The sequence below is a fragment of the Phyllopteryx taeniolatus genome, chromosome 10 (genome assembly GCF_024500385.1).
Source record: "Phyllopteryx taeniolatus isolate TA_2022b chromosome 10, UOR_Ptae_1.2, whole genome shotgun sequence".
NCBI classification, from domain to species: Eukaryota; Metazoa; Chordata; class Actinopteri; order Syngnathiformes; family Syngnathidae; genus Phyllopteryx; species Phyllopteryx taeniolatus.
In genome coordinates this window covers 29,202,088-29,223,379 of record NC_084511.1, presented here as the reverse complement: position 1 = coordinate 29,223,379, position 21,292 = coordinate 29,202,088, and the positions used below count along the sequence as shown (strand labels likewise).

At 43.6% G+C, this 21,292-nt stretch overlaps 1 protein-coding gene across 2 annotated transcripts; it reads right to left on the bottom strand.

Annotated features, from left to right (window-relative positions):
- Nucleotides 1–3,380: 3,380 nt before the first annotated feature.
- On the bottom strand, nucleotides 3,381–20,948 carry fbxw11a (F-box and WD repeat domain containing 11a). Of its 2 annotated transcripts, none has more exons than XM_061787281.1 (13): nucleotides 20,791–20,948; nucleotides 15,526–15,594; nucleotides 13,094–13,313; nucleotides 11,047–11,233; nucleotides 10,761–10,851; nucleotides 10,388–10,525; nucleotides 9,017–9,135; nucleotides 7,976–8,225; nucleotides 7,607–7,725; nucleotides 6,936–7,046; nucleotides 6,766–6,844; nucleotides 5,864–6,028; nucleotides 3,381–4,681 (listed from the first exon to the last, which is right to left on the bottom strand). In XM_061787281.1, exons 1-12 carry the CDS (start codon nucleotides 20,905–20,907, stop codon nucleotides 5,867–5,869), a joined length of 1,662 nt encoding a protein of 553 aa, XP_061643265.1. In that variant the 5' UTR covers nucleotides 20,908–20,948; the 3' UTR covers nucleotides 3,381–4,681; nucleotides 5,864–5,866. The 2 variants fall into 2 exon arrangements, with proteins under 2 accessions (XP_061643265.1, XP_061643266.1); XM_061787282.1 differs by having other exon boundaries at nucleotides 13,094–13,220.
- Between the last annotated feature and the right edge of the window lie 344 nt (nucleotides 20,949–21,292).

The window sequence follows — 21,292 nt, the reverse complement described above, 5'->3', positions numbered from 1 at the left end:
TGGTGTGTGCGGCCTCCTGTAACAGGTTGTTTCTGACCTCACTGTGGCAAATGAGCGACTTTATATTGCCATCTAGTGGACATTTTCCTCCCCCGCGTTCCAACCGCGGTTGTGGTTGCAAATCGTCCCAATGACCTCAAACTGAGTCATTTAATATCGTCGCCGATTGACCCACGAGGAACGTTTTTATCCTGTCACGGCGGCGGAAAAATCTCAACCCGAATTGAAAATGCTAAAGGGATTTCCCAAACGCAATTTTGGTGGACCGCCGCTAAATCCACGTGCCCGAAATCCGGCACAGCAAAAATTCAAAGAAAATGGCATTTTCGAAACATACTAATGGCGTTTTGAACGATGAACGTTTCCTTCCGCCTTCGTGACGGAAAATCCCAAATCAAATGAATTCATGACATGAAATCTTGTTTTGCCACGAGTTGGGCTTGCGTCGGCCTTTGAACCAGTGGCGAGTGCGCAAAGTGCCCCGAGACAACAAATGCAAATAAACGCATTCTTCTATCATTTGAATCAACAATAACCCAGAAATGCATCATGGGATATGTTGCGTTTCTCGTGACCGTCGTTGTCGGCTCCCTTTCCAGATGCATTGTGGGATACATCGACTAGCGAAAAATAGCACCTTGTTGTAGACTACATCATGGTGTAAATATGAAAGCATGACATAAGCCACATCACGCGCACGCCCCTGAAAGACGTGCACGCGGGCGCAAGTGAACTCCACAAGCAACAATTGACCCCCAAAACGTTTGTAAATCCATTTTAACGTCGCTAACGTCGTTTTTCTTCCTTCAATAAGGGAGAAAATCAAACGTGCATAAACCTCCAAATGATTCCCCCCCCCCCCCCCCCCACCCCCTCAAAAAAAAAAAAGCACGAAATGAGATGAAACCGCTGAAGAAATGAAACCTTGACGATCTACTTCAAGTTTGTAGCAAGTCTCAATTCAAAATACAACTACACCGACTCAAGTTAAGCCATTTTCATTCACACTCATCTTCATCTTCATCCCAGTCAAAGGGCACAAAAGCCTCCGGGGCGTGTTTGTCACGTGTCACCGCCTCTTGAATTAACTTTGCACGTTTGCAAACGAGACGATGGAAATAATTTGGATCAAGGTAAAGACTGCACAAGAAATGAAGAAAGGCCGCAGGATGACGAGCCCTGCAACGTTTTGCAATGCCGAGTAGTTAAAAAAAAAAAAAAAAAAAGACGAGAAAATACGTACACAGATCCAATTTCCAACTTCTGATCAGAGACCTCCAAGTTGGCTTGAGATGGAACGAGGAAGTTGAAGCATTGCAATCACGCACTGGAAGAAGAAGAAGAAAAAAAAACAAAAAAAAACAAAACACTTCATTTTCGATTGCACACGATTAAAATGCGATAAATTGATGATGACATTTTCCAATTTCCTCCCAAAATGTATTCATTCTCATTTGACTTTGGATGTTTTTCAGTGTTGTTTTGCACACACACATATATATATATATATATATATATATATATATATTTGCGTCTGATCAGGCAGCTGGAGCACACACAGACCACATAAAAGCTCGAGCACAATGGAGCCCTTCATGAAAAAAAAAAATGGGCCATTTCTGATGCAGCCGTTCAACGTTATTTAAAATAAAAGGCGTCTCTGCCATGTGTGTGTGTGTGTAGCGGAGCAGCTGTTGTGAACAATGTTACGAGCGATGCTCAGCTTCGACTTCATTCAAGGTCATTCAAGGACGCAGCCCTCTGATCCTTACTGCCGCTTCATTTCTACATCAAGTGCATCTGAACTTTGACCTCGGGGGTCTTTTCTGCCGTCGTGCTATGTGACGAAGCGCAAAGTGTGGGGGCGGCGTCCAGCAGTCACGTGATCCCTTTCCCAAAAGTGAGGCACGCATGTATGCGCCTCCTGTAACATTCAAGAAACATTGTTGTCCGGGAAGAGAACATATCCATCCATCCATCCATCCATCTTCTCAGCCGCTTATCCTTACAAGGGTCGAGGGAGTTCTGGAGCCTATCCCGGCTGTCACCGGGCAGGGGGCGGGGTACACCCTGAACTGGTTGCCAGCCAATCGCAGGGCACATACAAACAAACAACCATTCGCACTCACATTCACACCTACGGGCAATTTTAAGAGTCTTCAATTAACCTGCCATGCATGTTTTTGGGATGCGGGAGAAAACCGGAGTGCTCGGCGAAAACCCACGCAGGCTCGGGGAGAACATGCAAACTCCACACAGGCGGGGCCGGGGATTGAAGCCGGGTCCTCAGAACTGTGAGGCAGATGTGCTAACCAGTCGGTCACCGTGCCGCAAGAATGTATTGTAAAGGATTTTTTTTTTAAATCTCAATGAGGCTTTCCTAGTTCAATAATTAATATAATATATATATATATATATAACTTTGAGACAAGTGGTTAAGAATGCGGCCCAATGACCGCAAGGCATCAAGGTTTGATTCCCCAACCAAAGGCTGCTTCAAATTAGCTTGTCACGCACGGCTCCATCTTGTGGACATATCTAGTATTGCTCACTCTGCTGACTTCAATAATGATATTGCAAATTAAATATATTTTGGACCGAAATAAATGTTTGAAAAAGCTTTAAAAGACTCAATGCAAATGTATTCCACTCAAAAGTATTTTTTTTAAACAAATGAATTTGAGCTTGAACAAACAACTACTGTAACAATTCTTTCACCTATCACATTTTGAGAATCACTGGGTTAGTCCTAACGTCATACAATTCTAAAAAATAAAATAAAAAAAATTCGTTGCATGTATTACAACAGTTTTACTTAAATTGTGAAATATTTTTTCCATTACTTTATATTTTAAAATATTTTTATTTTGTTGAAAAAATACAATTGCTCTTTAACATCATCTTGTTTAGCAACATTTAGCTCTTTGATAAGTGTTATTTCCAACTTAAAGTCACAATGACCTAATATAATTTCAGTTTAACTCACTATAAAAATACTTTTGGACTTAGTGGAAGATCAAAACATGTACTTCTATTTAACTGAAAATTATTATTGAAAAGACCTTTTTAAATTGTCTACCATTTTTACAGTGACTTGTTTAAACAAACAAGTCACAAGTCAGATTGTGCAAGTATTGACAGCTGAATTGGCCAAAATATAAGTGCAAGTATAAAATTGTTTGCACTAACTTCTCAGCATGTTCTGATACATCTCCATTTATAGTTATGAACACTCAATGTTTTTGCAGGTTTCCAACAATAGTAAAAACTAAAGACTTGGCTGGCTAATATGTTGTCTCGTGCAATGTTTTCGTCAGATATAATTTTTCCCCCCCTCAGCTTGAGAAATAAGGTAAGCAAAGAACTTCTCTCCCCTCGGCTAGAAAAGAACTTATACATTTTATTTAGTCCTATAAAAGCAGAGGACAAATCTGCCATCACTGTTGCAACCAACCAAACATAACAATAGACAATCATCCGTGTTAGTTGGCTCAACGCTCACTGTCAAGTACTTTATTCACAATAAGGTCATTTTTCTTCTTTAAAAAAATCATTTTAATATACAACACAATTTCAGACAAAACAAGTCCGTTTACAACTAAATTTGAACAAATTCCAGCTTCTCTCGTAAGCAAACAAGCTCAATGATGGAGTGAGAGGGACAGATGAAGCAAAGATGTGAGGCCAGAAGAAAGAATGACGACAGACAGCAAAAAGGGGAGAGAACTAGGATGAATTTTGTACTAAGAACCAAAACATACTGAAATAAAATTAGAAAACAACAATTTTATATCTATATATATATATATATATATATAAATATAAAACAGTAAGAAAAGAAGAGTTAAAGAGAAAAAAAATAGCTCATTGGTGCCAGGACGCTGTATCCGCGGCAACCTCACATGCATGTCTGACGCTTTTGCTCTGTCCTGCCAAGTCCATGTAAGCGCACACACTCACTTCTGTGTGTGCCCCCATATTCCGAGCTAGTGTGCATTTCTGGGGGGGGGGGGGGGGGGGGGGGGGACATGAAGCAGGAAGGGATGGGCAGATATTGATAAACAGAGGAGGTGAGAGGGGAGCGTGCAGACGTGCACACACGCCTCACCCTCGTGCACTCCCTCCATCTTTCCCATCCTTCCCCTCCTTTTCCTGGAGCTGAGTAAAGAGTCTCTTTCTCCTGCGTCATAGCTCCGGCCATCCTCTGTCCAGCTGCGCCACTCGTTGTGCATTTGCATGGATGTATATGTGATATATAAATAGAAGTAGAAGCAATTCCTTATCTGTAGAGACTGTTTTGGCAGGGGACGGGGGGTGGAAACTGAGGAGCAGAAGCTTCGTAAATTTGGGGGCGGGAGAAGGGAACTTTGTAACGTATATAAGGTCTGTTAATACTGTCATTAGTGTACAAAAGATAAATTAGTAGAAGGTGAGCTTCCTGGGGAAAATGGCGTCGGTTGCCGTGCATCCTCAGCGCTGGTAGAAAACGGGCACATGTTTACAGGTCCGTTCAGAGTTGGGCGGAACGGACGGAAAGGAGGTGCGAGCGGGCCGGGGTGGGGGTGGACAGAGTGATGACGAAGAGGAAGGTGAAGAGATGGGCTCCGGTCCATGATTGACGCAGCCATCGGCCGAATCCGCCCGGGGCTCCGTCAAGACGGGCTGCGGGAGATGGAGCCACCTGGGGGAAAGAAAACACGCTTATGGTCTGCTTAGTGGCCATATACACCTGCTGAAAAAAAAAAAAAGAGTCAACGTAAAGTGTGTACGCAGGGCCAGCGTTTGCAACAGGTGCAGCCACAATTTGTTGTTTTGTTTTTTTCAACAGACTTTGGTTCTTGCAGCCAATTGTTTTCTTCTAGGGCTCTGGGAGGGGCATGTGGCCATTTTTTCTTGTGTGACAATGGAGAAAAATAAGAATACGGTGAACTACAGTTCAAAAGTTGCATTCGGGCGCAGCGCCGCAGTGATGACAGCCGGCGCGTCCAATGGGAGGGGTGCTGGAGGAGTGACTACATCAAGAGATTTTGTAACTGTACATCCAAACAGGCAGCAAAAACTACCGGGCTACTTCCTGTAGCTTAGCACCCAGTGCCAAATACGGACATGCTTGCACTGTGCCGTCGTCGTCATCGTCCCTGCGCCCTATCCCGTGCTGGCACCGTGAGAACAAAGTAGAATGAGTAAGCGCCTTAAGGCAACCTGAGGAAGTTAGCATGGATTGGCTGTCGCTTGACTTCCTATAGTTGATGTCATGTTTTTATTTCAGGGCGCAAACTAGTTGAGAAAGAATCAATAGCGCCTCAGCTGGTGGTCACCAAGTAGCGCACTCAATTTGGTATTCATTGCATCAAGACACCTTCCACACAAATCAACGCAATTCTTACCAATACAGTAAGCAGTTATTAAGCAAAGCCTTCGAAATGGATGCACGGGAAAACAAAGTCACTTGACATCCCGACAGATGTGGCAACATTCCTACATTGCTGTTGATTTGTAACAGTGAGCACAGATGGAAAAAGCTGTTCACGCTGCGGAGGGCCAGATGCGCGTGGGACGAAGCGCACACTGTGGAATCATTCATTGACGGGCACAATTGTATGGAAACAGAACATTTGAGACACTTGAACGAAATCAGCATTTCAAAGTTGGCAAAACCTCTATACACTGAAAAAAAATACAATAATAAATCACATTACTAGAAGTAGTACGGAGAGCTCTCCTGAGGCCAGAGACTTAAAGCTGATCGCACAGTGTGGAAGGTATGCTTATGCATCTTTTCACCCAATCGGCATAAAAACACATCTCGAAGACACAAAGTGGAAGGCAGGAATTTTTGTGGAGCGCGCGCGTGCTTGCGTACCTGCTATCTAGAAATGTAAGTGTAGGTGCGGGAGGGAGACCGCCCCTCTGACTGGCCGTTAGTGGAGACGTTGAGAAAGTCCCAGATCAGAATGGTGTCGTCGTGAGAGCTGCTGATGATCTGGAACTCATCAAACTGCAGACGGAACACGCGGCCAGAATGCTCCTACAAACAGAAAGGAGGACAACTGTCACAATATGAAAAAGGGTTAGTGGCGCACCGATGCCAGTATCAGGTATCAGTACCTCTGCACAGTATCTATACAAAATTATCCGATACGGTACGCGCCGATACCACATCACCGGCCTGACATATACCTCCCAGGTTGTCCGCACAAATGTCTCCTTTCTTGCTCACTTCGCAGTCCCCGCCGTTGTTGTTACTACGTTCACATCGCACAGTGTTCTTACTCTCTTTTAAAAATGAAAAATCAATCGTTTGCCCCCTAGTCCTTGAGGGCGTGCGCTTATTGTGTCGCCTAGAAGCCACGTCATCCGGCCAGCAGCGTCTTCGTTTTGGTCGCCGGGCCTACTTGCCGCAAAAGTCCGTCTTTACGGTGGACAATCAAGTCACCCCAGAACGTGCGGCAACGTCTGGCCTGCTTTATTGGGATCACATCCGGCTTACAAAGTTGCAGCTTAAATAAACAACGAACCCATAAACACGTGAACCCAAAACGTTACATTGTGTAATATAAAACAGAGCTACTGCTTTTCCATTTGGTAGTATCTTTGCATTATTTTGTCGCTTTGTGACCTTTAAATGTAAAAAATAAAAAAGAAATAACCTATCGTTTTCAGCGGAAAATCGCGCGATCGGGCCCGATTACCGATTCGTGCTGGGATCGGGACGACCCTATAGCAGACATAAACAGAAACTGAACTGCAGGTGTGAACACGCACCACTAGAGTGCGCAGGCATAGCGTGCTCGCTGGGGCTCGTGGGTCCAAGGCTGCCTGCAAGTCCCACACCTTGATTTTCCTGCAGAGAGAAAAGCGCCACCACATAAGCCACAAATAGTGGGCGCTACGCTACATAAGAAAGCAGAGCGCTTGTTGAAGTGGAGACTCACCCGTCATAAGCGCCACTGACGATCCTCTTGTTATCAAAGCGGATGCAACGCACCAGCTCTTCATGGCCCTCCAGCACTCGCAAACATGCCCCGCACTCGATGTCCCATAACCTGGAAAAGGGATTGTTCACTGTTAAATGGCTAAATAGTTCCAGTTTTCAGATGGAGCCAGTCGTCACAGCTGCTGACAATTCTATTGTTCAACGAGAAATACTGGAATTTTAAATTGGGCTCGGAATGGAGAACCGTTTTAAACTTGGCTTAACACAGAGTGAAAGTAGGACAATGGCACAATTTTTGAATGACTAGTACTCAAATTCTAACATGCTAACAACAGGTAGAATGCTGACATAAAGCTAGAAAGCCTCCTTTGGGATACGGTCAATCAAAAATATCCAGGTCCCCATAAAGGTTGAGAACCACCATTTAAGAGTGGAGAACGTGTTTATAAAGAGTATGCGAGAGGTTAATAGGAGTATGGGGAAGATTACCAAGAGTCTGGGAGGTTCATTCACTCTAAAAAATATGTGGATCGCTACTTTGTATACTTCATAACATTCCTTTTTTATTACTTTTCGTGGTAAAGAGCCAGCAGGATTATATTTGTCTTCAATTTGTCTGTTAACATTTAGGCCAGGAAGACTTGTTCAGTCTGAGAGTATTAAATGTACCTAATTGTGTTATCAGATGAGCCGCTGACAACCAGTCGATCCCGGTATTGTAGACAGGCAATGCCCCGCTTGTGACCGTTTAGAGTGCGGACAAATTCACAGGTGCTGGTGCTCCATACCTGCACAATTCGACAGATCAAACGGGTAAAATGATTCGCACAGATTACATCTGTCAGGAAAGCAATTTTAAAAATAGTCTGAGTCAGATTCTGCTTTGACTTGAAATGAAAAGGTCTCATCAGGCAAGCTTTGACAGGAGAATGTAAAGATAAAAAGGCTGTCTGCTCCAATGTTATCAGGTAAATAGCATTTAATTAACCCTACCCGGCGGCAACAACATATGAAAAATACATCCATTCACATCGTTACCTTGATGGTGCGGTCCCCTGAGGCTGACACAATATATTTGTCGTCGAAGTCGACCACGTTGACAGCCGCCCGGTGTCCCACGAGGACGCGCCGTAAGCTAATGTCGGTTGGAGAGGCCATGTCCCACACGGCGATCGAGCGGTCCTTGGAACACGTGACCATGAGGCCGTTGGCGAAGCGTAAATGAAGAACGGCCTCGTTGTGGTGGATCAGCGTGTTCAGTACCTCGCCCGTCGTCACCTCCCACACCCTGCAGAGGAAACGGGAGCAAAGAGATGGAGATGGCAGGAGGGCAGAAGGTTTAACATTGGAATTGGCCAGGAAAGGACAGCAATGCGGTCATGTTTTACACTGAGCACTTAAACTCATGCAACGGAACTGTACAAACCCCAATTCCAATCAAGCTGGGACATTGTGTAAAATGTCATTAAAAACAGAATACAAAAGTTTGCAAATCCCTTTTGACCTACATTCAAATGAATACACTACAAAGACAAGATATTTCATGTTCAAACTGATTTTTTAATGTTTTTTTTGCTTAACTACTCGCTTATTTTGAATTTGATACGTGCTTCAAAAAAATCTGTGACAAGGGGGCAGCAAAACACTGGGAAGGTTGAGGAATGGTCAAAAAACACTTGTCTGGAACATTCCACAGGTGACCAGGTGAATTGGAAACAGTTGAGCGTCTCGATTGAGTATAAAAGGAGCATCCCCGAAAGGCTCAGTTGAGCAAACAACATTTCTCAGCATACAACTGCAAGGAATTTCATCATCTACGTTCCATAATATCATGAAAAGATTCGGAGAATGTGGAGAAATCTCTGCACGCAAGCAGCAAGGCCGAAAAACAACTTTGAATGCCCGTGACCTGCGATCTGCATTCAAAAAAAAACGGCATCATTGTGTAAAGGGTATCGCCACGTGGGCTCCGGAACACTTCACAAAACCATCGTCAGTTAACACAAACTCCTCGGACAATTATTTGCATCGTCCAAACAACATGCTGTGATACACAAAGTAACAAAATAAGAGTCATACCTAACAGTTGAGTCAGATGACCCAGTGACGATGACCCTTTCATCATACTGGAGGCACAACACCGAACCTGTGTGACCAGTCAGAATCTTCAGACACTCCAGTGACTGTTTATCCCATATCTGCAGGTAGAAATAACACATAAGGAACGGAATCTATTTGTGATTCTTGAATGGGCACAGATTTAGGTCATGCAAAGAAAGGCCATTTGTCATTGTGATGCTCATGTTCTGTTCACGCCCCATTTCCCCACTGCTGAGGCGAGCTGGAGAAAAATTTAGAGCAGTCCTGGGTGCGCGCCAGCCCTCCTGGAGAACAATAAGATGACAAATCCGCTTCTCTCCCACGATTCCTCTCCTTTTCTTTTTTTTTTTTTTCCAGGCCAGACATACGAGTGGGATATAGAACTGCACTGTCGTTACTTCAGCAGGGCAATTTACAGTCTTCAATTAACCTACCGTGCATGTTTTTGGGATGTGGGAGGAAACCGGAGTGCCCGGAGAAAACCCACACAGGCACGGGGAGAACATGCACACACAGGCGGGACCGGGGATTGAACCCCGGTCCTCAGAACTGTGAGGCAGACGCTCTGACCAGTCGTCCACCGTGCCTTGGGGGAACCCATTCTCCGTTATTCTTTGAAAATCTTGTCCATTTGCTGTTTTTGTGCTCAGATCGAAGCAATAAAATGAATACTTTGGAGCCATCCGGTGGAATCTTTGTGTGTTGTTCGGTATCATTGATTCAAACATTGGCACTACAATTGGACTGCATTGGCCAACATTTATTACTGCGTGAATGCCAAATGCTGAGTTTAATGACTTAAACACTGTTTGCTAGTGTGCATATTTGTTTGCCCGTGTGTGATGTCAAATCACTTGGAGCTAGCGGGTAGTATGCTAGCTAATACTACTGACGAGTCTCACGTGAGGGTGGTTGTGTTTGTGTCGAGTAATTTAACAACTGAATGTTGTTTATGTAACATGGGTTAATGGCTGCGTAAACGCATGCCGTCGGTGCATTGAGATCCTCTGCGTTTTAAGTGCTTGGCTGCCATCTTGTTTATTCGTCCATAGTAATACACAACCTCGTCTCTTTCGAAACACAACAACCGGTTCTTTATCCTGTAATGCAGATTTCTGGTGATGGCTATGGAATACACTGCTGTGCAACAGTTTAAATGCTATCAGTTGTTATTCTAATTTTTGGTTCAAACTTATGATTGACACAACATTCACATAAAGAAACTCAACTTTGCACATCAAAAAAAATGGTCCTAATTCGAAACCTGCAGCATTAACAGCAGAGATGTAGCAAGTCACGTACAAATCCTAAAGGCTTCATACAAGCATATTTTCACAAAGGCACACACACCTTGATGGAATTGTCCCTAAGGCCACTGATGATCTTGTCGTCATCGTACTGGAGACAATAAACCCCTTTACTATTTTCTGAGCGGCATTGAATCCTTTGCAAATTGTGTCTGCCACACCGCCAATTAGCCTCAATTGTCTGAAGGAAAAAGAGAGAAGCAATGAGAAATACATTTCTCAAGACTAAAAACAGGACCAAAAAAAGAAAAAACGGACAAAACCGCTCTTTTGGTAAGAGCATGTACAAAGACAAGTCATTTAAAAACAGGCAAAATAAAAACGTGAATAAAAGGAGGACTTTGTATCAAATGTTTTGTTGGCAGTGTAGAAAATATGATTGCTAAACAATGACCTTTGCTTTTGCATTCGCTTACCTCTATGTCTTGGATGATTTTGGGATAAAGGGAGTGATAATAAGAGTTGGGCGGGACTTCAGACGTGCGATTTTTGAACAGATACTTCTCCCTAGGAGGGAAAGAACATTTTTATGAGGCAGTAATATAATCCACCTGCCCATTAATGTGAATGACAAACACTATAAATCAAACAAGCTAGACTTTTTTTTTTTTTTTCATGTTTTCTTTAAGTAGACACCGTGAAGTACTTGGACTAAATTAGATGAGTGCGTTTCCAAAGTACAGCTTTGGGGGCCTTCCTCACCACTGATGTCTTTCGGACAGTCCTTTCCACAGTGGGTCAGTGCGGACCATGCGTTCTATGAGCTTCTTCCATAGCATGCCCTCAGAGATGACCCTCTGCCACTCCTTACACACCAGCTCTGCTGCACAAAGCGAACGCGCATCCAGGAAAGACAAGATGTTTTCTGCTATGTGATCTAAGCCTTGGGCTGAAGGAAGGAAGAAAGGAGAGGGGGGGTTACATACACCATGTTGCAAAGTGAGAAGAAAATAATTGTTCAGTATTTGACCTTGTAACAATAACATCTGTCAAATTTCTCGGAATGTCTTTTAAACCGGGTATCTGCAGCCAATTTAAAATGGGTTAAACCTTCTATCACAATATTTTAACGGGAGCGTTTGCAGTTTTTCGTTTACGAAACCACCACGCCTGAGGAAGTACAACGTATGGACAAAAAGCCTGACCGACATGATGTCATTCATTTGCCGTGCACCTGTGGGCACACCCCTCGCAGCCTCGGCCTGACTTGTTTCCTTGGGCTTCAGGAGCTTTGTTTTGGAATTTGGTGGCATACCATCAAACAGGTAACCGGCCCATGCCTAGAGGTGGGTAGGGACTAGTGAAGTGAGGCTACATTTAAATCTTGATACCAGTTTTAAAACTGCAAACTTAATAGAGCATTACAAGGTCATTTACTGAAATCCAAAGCTATTTTAATCAAAAAACATTTTTACACGTCAAGTTAACATTTTAACATAGGACCCCTTATTTGATAGCAGTTAGCAGCTTCACAATTCTTACGCCAACAAAACCTTTTTTTTCTTCAAAGAGTTTCTGCTTCAATATCTTTGCAGAATGTCAGAATAACCTCCTAAAGCTTCTGTTTGGATGTGAACCGCCTCCCTGCCTCATAAATCTTCTGGCTTGAGGATGCTTCAAAGGTTCTCAACAGGGTTAAGGGCAGGGAAGGAGAGGGGCCACACCACGGGTTTTATGTTAAAATGCAACTTGACCTGTGAAGACGTTTTTGATTGAAATAGCTTTTGATTTCAGTAAATGACCTCCTAATCCTGCAAATTCAGCATACGAGTATTCTCAGTTTTTTTTTTTCAACCTATAAAATGATTTGAAATTGTTGCGCACAATAATTTGGAACAGCGCATTTAAAGTTTTGAATTTTTTAAAGGATACTGTTATCATGGGGGGGGGGGGGGGGGGGGGTTGTTCAAAAATATTCCAATTATGCTCAATCAGTTGATAACTTGGACATTGCTAATTAGCGCTGACCATTTCAATAATTTCAAGTGCAACGTAATTTGTGTTGATATATTTATTGTGGGCATTACAGAGCACAAGAGCTTAGCCCGCGCTGAACAGTTCCGAGGTTTGGGGTTTGAAATCTCGCCGTAGAGCACAGTTGTCAAACTCGAGGCCCGGGGGCCAAATCTGGCCCGCCAACTCCTTTTATGTGGCCCGCGAAAGCAAATCATCTTGCTCAAATTCTCCTATATAATAAATTGTATTGTTGAGCTATTGCAAGTTACTGTTACTGTTTACAGTAACTAAGTTGAACAAACTATTACACTGATTTCAAAACTAGGTATCCATCAATTTGTTGTGTGTATGTAATAGTATTATGAAATGACTAAACAGTTATATGGTTTCACAGTCAACGGCCCGCTGAGGGAAACCGTGACTACAATGTGGCCCGCGACAAAAATTTGTTTGACACACCTGCCGTAGAGATTACACCTTCTCCCGTTGCTTGTGTGGGTTTTCTATGGGTACTCCAGCTTGTTCCCGCATTCCATGCATGTTAGGATTCTTGAGGACTTATTACTCATCCTAGTGTAACATTGTGAGTGTTATTATTATTATTTTATTTTTTTTTTACTATATGTGCCCTGCAATTAACTGACCATTCCAGGGTGTACTTTCACCCGCGGTCAACTGGTTTAGATTCCAGCCCACCTGTGGCACTAATGAAGACAATTGGTATTCAAAAAAAAATAAAATAAAAATAGATGGAAGTTTTGCCACTGTGCAGGACAGGTGTTGGTTTTCATACCTGGCAGCGCTGTGATGAAGTCTCTCTGTAGCATGGGTTTGAGGTAGGAGTTAATGTGGCCATGCTGGTAGTGGCACATTCGGGAGATCAGACGCTCGACAAACTCTACCTGGTCAGCCTCTGACCACTGGTCAAACAGGGCAATGCAGTGTTCCTTCTCTTTCTCGTAGTTCCCCTCTGACGGGCGCTTGCGGGACCCCACAACAGGACCATTACTAACCTGGGAGGCCAAGAAGACATTTCAGTGACTGGTTCAGAACAGCCTACAGTGCTTCGCAAACTTTTTACGCCAAGTACCAGATTAAAAAAAATAATAATTTACCGCCATATTGGCCAACATTACAGTCAGAAAATACACAGGCTGGGGTTTTAGTCCTAAAAAATAAATCTACTGCAGTTAAGTTCAATACAACTGAACTGTATTTAAAAAAAATTAACTTTACTAAAAACTAAAAAATACTGTAGATGAAAGGTTTATTAAAAAAAAAAAAAACAGCACTGTACTGGGTTAAAAAAAAAAGTCTAAATTAGCTGTTGTTGTGTTTTAATGTTTGATTGTATTTCATGTTGTAAATGTGAATTCTGATTGTATTAAATTCAGTGATTCTTTTGCGTACCACTATCGAGAGCCCACGTACCACGACTGGTACTTGTGAGCACACTAAGAATCATTGCTGTACAGATTATCCTAAATTTGATTATTCCGTGGGGCTGTATTAAGTGTGATTTTTCTTTCCTTCTATCTACTTGGAAAATGTCAGAGGCCGACAATCATAACTTCAAAATATGTTCAATAGTTGCGTGTTGTGGAATAGAATAAGAAAACAAGAACTGATGCCAACTCTTAGTCAAATTTCATTTATGGGTATGACTGTGTACAAACCCCACTAAAAGCAAGGCATTGCACTTGCATAAATGAATGTTAATATAATAAGAATAAGTAAATACAAAATTAAAATACTTACTGTATTTAGCAATGATAGTCCACCAACGCACAGATAGGGCTGGCCAATATGGAAAAATCTTATCAGGATATTTTTTTCTTTTCCCCCCTATCAGTCAATATCAATTTCACGATGTGAAACAAATCACATTTTTCAAAATGTTAAATATTCCCAGTTACTCTTAACATTTTGATTTAAATATCTAGATTCTGTCAAACACTGAACATTACACAACTGTGTCAGATAAATAAAGCGTATGTACTTTATGCGTCTGATGTATCCTCTGTGGATGTCTCACAGCTCCTCGACGGTGACGTATGAAAAATGGCTTGCATCAGCTGGATCGTAAACCGAGTAGAATTTCCAATTGCATAGTAAATCGTCTGTTTTGTCATTCCTTGATTATTTTAGTTTAAGCATACATATTTTGCTGAGCGCCTGTTCAATTGGGGGCAGTGTTTGATACCAAAATGACCGCTTAGCCTCACTAGGGTCGCGGGCGAGTTGGAGCCTATCCCAGCTATCTTCGGGCGAGAGGCGGGGTACACCCTGAACTGGTCGCCAGCCAATCGCTGGGCATATTAATTAAATAAATCATCAGAAAAGCCCCCGCGACGTGCACCCGATCATGGCGGGCGGGAAAGGTGACTTGACCGCTCAAGGGGGGCCAGAAAAACGTGATTATTTTACAATTAAATTTCGATGATTCGCCCAGCCCCCGTCCGTCTCTTACACTGTCATTCGCCGACTCCAATGTACATGAACAGACACACATTATATATTGTTTGCCGAGTTGTACTGTACTGTCTGTGGTTACCCAATTGATACATTTGTACGACAGTGGGAATGTTAAAGTGTGCATAAAGCTAACACGCCTTCGGAAACGTCCCCTCTCCTCACTTGTGTGTTCGTTACTTTTCAGGCATGCTTCAAAAGGGGGAGTGTAGTCATTTTATTTTAATGTAGGCTTACTATACAGCGGATATATTGTTTTTACACTTGTTTGACAGTTACGAATGCTTATGCTACAGTTTGTACAGTTAATAAAGCTTTAATGACGGCGACAGTTTGGCTCTGAAATAAGTAATTCTACATAATTCTGTCTGGGAAATGCGTTTTAAAACACACTGAAAGGTCGACTGGCGTACTGCAACACAACAGTGTGTTCAACTTTGGACGTTCCATTGTACTTTTGAACAGCTACTTGGTTTTGGATAAGAGGAAAAAAAATCAATAGGGTTCTTCCACTCAGAAAGAAAAATGGAACATATGAAAATGATGGGTTTAAAATTGTGACACAGTGGTAAAAAGGACCTTTCTCTCATTTAAACATTGACATCAGCCAACTTGTGTCATTCAATGTCGAGTGTGTTCATGCTTTGAAATGGACGATTACTGAAAGTTGGAAGACAATCAAGTTAACGTTGAGATTTGTCAGTGCTAGAGAGAAGAGTCTAAATGTGACTATGAACAAGCACTGAAAGATACCTTGAGAACCGTGTTCTTCTTTGGCGACAGGTCGTCCACTAGATTCTGTGACTCCATCCCGGACGTGTTCTGTTCAAAAGGGGACACAACAGATCAAATGTGCTGGTTAGCGCATTATTTTCTCTCTGTTTGCTAAAAGCACCGTGTTGAGCCAGGACAGCGGTGTGGTTAAAGCTGGACAAAGAAGTGCCACGAAAACAGCCAAGGAAGGGTAACCGTCATGACTACTGACAATTGCGTGCACATAAACATGTACGCACGCACGCACGGAGCGGAAAAACCTGATCACCACAACAAACATTGTCTTGCAGATGATGCCAGCGCCAAAGAAACATAGTAAATGAAACAATATTTTGTCTGTTACAGAGCAGATCTAGCGTGATAAAGAAAATAAAAATCAATCAATCATAATGACAAGTGTACAGAATTCGGAGAACTATACTAGCAGATATAGTACAGTGTTTTGAGGTAAGTTATCACAATACACTCCAATTCTTCTCTCTAATTCAATCACAATGGGAGGGGCCGCCTTCGAGGCGGAGTTATACCGGTAATACAGTGTTCAAATACATGCCTGACTGTGTGGGCAAAAATGGAAAGAAATAAAGGCTCCCTCTTGGTGCGCTTCCAAATCCCCATTTTGTAAAGCAGGCTAATTTGTTTATCAAAATCAACATTTCTCAAGGAAACCCAGAATATTCCCCCACCAAATATGTTGTGTGTATGCTGTGGGCATCAAACAAAAAGTGTCCTTGATTGACTATGACAAAAATCAAAATCGGTGTTTCCATTAGGGGTTTAAAGACTTCAGATTTTTTTTTGTAGTCGACACTTAGGTGATGATTGCAGAGTCAAAGTCGATTAATCGATGATGTCATTGATATTTCTTTCAGTTGTCAACTTTCTGTGCGTTCTTTCACCTCCCAACACAAGCTCGCTCACTCATTTTCCCCACACCCAACTCATCCAATCACGTTCAGTCGCTCATCCAATCACATTCAGATAGCTTCATAGCCTCGCAGACAGTCGGAACTTGTATAATTAACACCAATTCACTTAAAGCTGCATGGTCGCTACTCTCTACAGTATATAATCGTAGTAAATATTTCAGGAAATGCTTTGTAATAATGGCATATAATAATAATAATAATAATAGCAAAGCTGCAGTTGTGTTAAGTGGGTTGTTAGAAGAGTTCTATGAGAGCCGACTGTCTGTGAGACCATGAAGGTGTCCGAGTGTGATTTGTGTTTACTGGAATCAGGGGGATTGCTTGTGAACAACCGAGTCTTTCGGGGATGCTCCTTTTATACCCAATCGTGACACTTGTCTGCTAACAATTAACCCGTTCATCTGTGGAATGTTCCACACCGGTGTTTTTGGACCACTTCTCAACATTCTCAGGCTTTTGTTGGCCCGGTCCCACCTTTTTGGGAACATGCTGCAGGCATCAAATGTTATATGAGAATATTTCTCCCCCCAATAAAACAAAACACCAATGTTCATCGGTTTGAACATGAAATTTCTTTGTAGCGAATTCATTTGAATATAGGCTGAAAAGGATTTGCAAATCATTGTATTGTTTGATTTACATTTTACACAACGTCCCAATTTTCTTATCTTTGGGGTTGGTCGAATCGCCATTGCGCCGTGGTAACGTCAACATGTCAAGCAGTCAGTTCAACCCCTTGTAACGATTGTTGGTATTTTTAAAGAGAAGGGAAAATAAGTCTGAATGTTCTGAACTCCTGAATAGAATAAAGGTTCTCAGATGAGTTGTGTCACAGCGGAGGTCTGTGTGAATGTAGCTCAAGTCCCATAGCTAACACGTGCCTCTTCTTTAGACAGCAAACGAGTTGACACAGAATCCACAGTGCCTCTGCTGGTTTCAGACAAGTAGCGCACCTTATGTGGCCTCTACTGCTTCAAGATGTGACTATCAACAATCAATTACACACAATCAACATAAACCTTACCATTTGTCCTTCCCTACTGAATACTGAGCAAAAAGACAACCAAACTTATCGGTGGTTGCCACAAAGGTATCCTCACAAAAGAAAGAGGTGTGGTGCCAAGACCCAAGCAGAAGGGTTGAGAAGCCAAGATGGGCTTGCTGGTGTTGATGATCATGCAGAGCAGGAGAGTGAGAGAGAGAAGAAAAAGACAGACCAAGGTTGACCAGGCAGGCAGACAGGCAGGCAGGCAGGCAAGCAGGCAAGCATGTAGTCTCTCAGGGTTTGAAAGAAGACCCTCCCCACCTCAGCCCTCACACCTCCAGGCAGAAGAATGAAGGTGGCTGTTTCTTTTCACTTGAATGTGCAATAAGGAAATGGCCACTTGAGGAAGGCCTGATGCCAAATGTGTACAGTGGCCATGACCAGTTGTGTCTGACTGATTATAAAGCCCGTCAATTACAGTTTAGGATGCTTTAACTCATGTTTTAAGCAGAAAGAGGCGGGCAACACACCGGGGAGGGACCTGAGAGCAGTGTGCTTCAAATATGGACTAATGGACAACGTTGGGTAAGTAGGTCAGGGTGGGATAAGGGTTTGCATCGATGTTGAAAGAAACGTAAAAGAAGATGGCAGGGGTAGGGTGGGATTTAGGTAGAGGAGGAGTAGCAGAATTAAGAGGAGAGAGGCAGAACCTGGTTGTGAGCCCGGGTGGAGGGGATGCTCTCCAGGCACCTGAGTGCACACAAACTCTCAGCCACCGAGGAGCAGCCCAGCCAGAGAGAGCGAGGCACAGAGCACTGTGAGAGAGAGAGAGAGCGAGAGAGAGAGAGAGAGAGAGAGAGAGAGAGTGGGGGTGAGGGGGGGGGGGGGTGAGGAGGAGGGGACCCAAGTGGACAGGGTGAGGGAGGAAGAGCAAGAGAGAAATAGATGTGAAGTAAAGGAAAAGCAAAGGGACAGAAGTGATGAGAACGGGAAATGGACGGAGGAAACAGAGGAGGTGAGTGAACGGATGGATCATGGATGGATCAATCAATTGATGCGTGAATGCAATTGGTCAGGAGTTCATGTGGTGTAGTGTCAAAATGCAATACAAATGAATAAATAAATGATGTTTAGTTTAGCGGTCGATCTTCGTTCCTACCCTCACCTATGGTCATGAGCTGTGGGTCGTGACCGAAAGAACAAGATCCCGGATACAAGCGGCCGAAATGAGTTTCCTCCGCAGGGTGTCCGGGCTCTCCCTTAGAGATAGGGTGAGAAGCTCGGTCATCCGGGAGGATCTCAGAGTAGAGCCGCTGCTCCTTCGCATTGAGAGGAGCCAGATGAGGTGGCTGGGGCATCTGATTCGGATGCCTCCCGGACGCCTCCCTGGTGAGGTGTTCCGGGCATGTCCCACCGGGAGGAGACCCCGGGGATGACCCAGGACACGCTGGAGAGACTACATCCTTCGGCTGGCCTGGGAACGCCTCGGGATCCCCCCGGAAGAGCTGGATGAAGTGGCCGGGGAGAGGGAAGTCTGGGCGTCCCTGCTGAAGCTACTGCCCCCGCGACCCGACCCGGATAAGCGGTAGAGAATGGATGGATGGATGTTTAGTTTAGGAATCAGGAGGTTGTGAGTGTGTGTCCATCAAAGGTGAGGAAAAGAGTTAGGGGGGATTTGGGAAAGAGTGAAGGGGGGGGGGGGGGGGGGGGGGGACCAGTATTAGAGCTACGCACACATTCCACAATGAACGCAAGAACACACTCATTCACACACAAACTACTGACAGATACACACAGAAGCAATATTAGATGTGAACTAGTGGGTGTGTGTAGAGGAGTGGGAGGGAAATTGGGATTAACCGGTTAATCATTTTTATTTGGATGAGAACCCCACCCATCGTTTCGGGAATAATGCTGTGACAGAAATTACAACTATACCGACGAAAAAGAAAAACACCTGACCCCAAACTACACACAAAGGACAAAGTGTTGCTCAATTTAAAATATGTAATATAATACAACAGCCCAAAAGCGTAAGCATGTGTAATGTAGAATGCATCCAGGTCTCAAAAGTTCAATCTGTACTTTTAAATTGAACTTTTGGATAAATCGCATACTAAATAAGGATCACTTTTATATACCACCGAGACTGGCCTAACACTGTAGATGTGGGCATCGACATCATTTCCTTTTTCAATAGTGTTAACAGTTTGTGTTGGTTGAACTTTTAGCCACTCATCGGCATATGTTGAGAGGGTAATGCACTGACAATACATAATAGATAAGTACAGTTGCTGTTGCACTACTGCCCGAACATTCCATGTGATTTAAAAGTTAATGGTACTTTCTGTTTTGATGTCTTGTCTGGAACCTCCATCAACAACAGACTTTTATTTTCAAACTGTTTCAAGTCCACAAACCAGCTACACAGACCAACCAGTAAAACGAAGGGAACCTGGATGCATCGATGATGCAGTAATAATCAAAAAGGACTATCATATCTTGAGAAATCCTTCAGTTCGATCTGTAAAATTGTAGCACTAGCTATTGTTACGCTAACGATACCCTCCCCGCCTAGCTTTTGAATTGACTAAGTAAATAGCAAATAAGCCGCACATTTATTTAGAATTGCGTTTATTAGCTATGTATAGAAAGCCACGCAGCTATTCCCGTCTCGACTAAATGTCTATTTGGATATTGAAAGGAATGTCAAGTACACTTAGCGAGCTAGCTACATTAGCAACTTGCCATCTCGCTAACGGTAATGCTATATGAATGAAAAAGCAGTGCACTTCCTTCTACGCACTTCCAAAAATATAAACAACCACGCTTGACTTTCTAATCGATTCAGCAACATTCCCAACGGCCCCGGGAACGACTGATCATGTCCGCGTATCTTTTACCCCGAGAGCTGTCGCCATACAGCAGATATGTAAATACATAAGCGTACATTGGAGTGGTGGAGTGCTAGCTGGAAGGCTAATGCCCAGACAGGGCCCAGTTCAAGTGGCGCAGCGTCACCGCAATGAACGCTTGCCCGAGAAACCTCAGCTCCCTTCGGCCGAACGCTGTGCGAACCTTGCCAACCGTAAACGAATACATAGGTTGCTCACCACCACCCGACGACATCAGGACCAAATGACAGAAATAACACTAGTTATCTGTAATATGTATCGATCATTTCAGGCCCTCCCTTCCATTCCCGGTCCCCACTTTTCTCCTCCACCTCTCCAGATCAACCGCTTCGGTTCATTCTCCCTTTCCGATCAGCGACATATTGGTCGGAGTACACTTGCTGAGTCCGCGATGCGGCATCGAAACGGATCTTACCATCAGATCCAACGTTTTGTCCTCCATCTCCGGCTCCATGTTGACGATCCCCCCCGAAACTCGCTCTGAAAATGGAAACCCAGCCCTGCGTCGGCGGCCCGCAAATGCAGACGTCATTCGCTTAGCTCGGCCTCACAGCATTGGGTAGGACAATGTGAAAGGGAGGGTGGGGGATGGAAACGCCCATGCGTCGAACCAACGCGCTGATTGAACCGTTTCTTCCTTAAGGGGCGTGGTTGCGCGATTTTATTGCTTGGTTATTGGCTCAGCGAGCTACTAAGGCTTTCCCCGGTGACTCCCCCAAACAAAAGGGCATTTGCTCAAGATGCTGTTGCTATCCTGAAGAGGAACCAGCAAAAGCCAAATCAATCGTCCACATTGCTTACTGAATGGGTGTGAAGGTACTTTAATGTCGTGGGCGATCCACGGCAATCAAATGTGGAAACTGCTTGATTTCAATTCCCTTTACTTTAACGAGCAGTCAGCAAAATCATTGTTTAGT

Excerpts from the sequence above, each read along its gene's own strand:
- fbxw11a (XM_061787281.1), bottom strand. The coding sequence starts at position 20,907 with ATGACGTCTGCATTTGCGGGCCGCCGACGCAGGGCTGGGTTTCCATTT. Across the intron at positions 10,852-11,046 it reads CTGTCCGAAAGACATCAGTG|GGAGAAGTATCTGTTCAAAA; the intron begins GTGAGGAAGGCC and ends TTTCCCTCCTAG. Across the intron at positions 7,726-7,975 it reads CAGGGGACCGCACCATCAAG|GTATGGAGCACCAGCACCTG; the intron begins GTAACGATGTGA and ends CGAATTGTGCAG.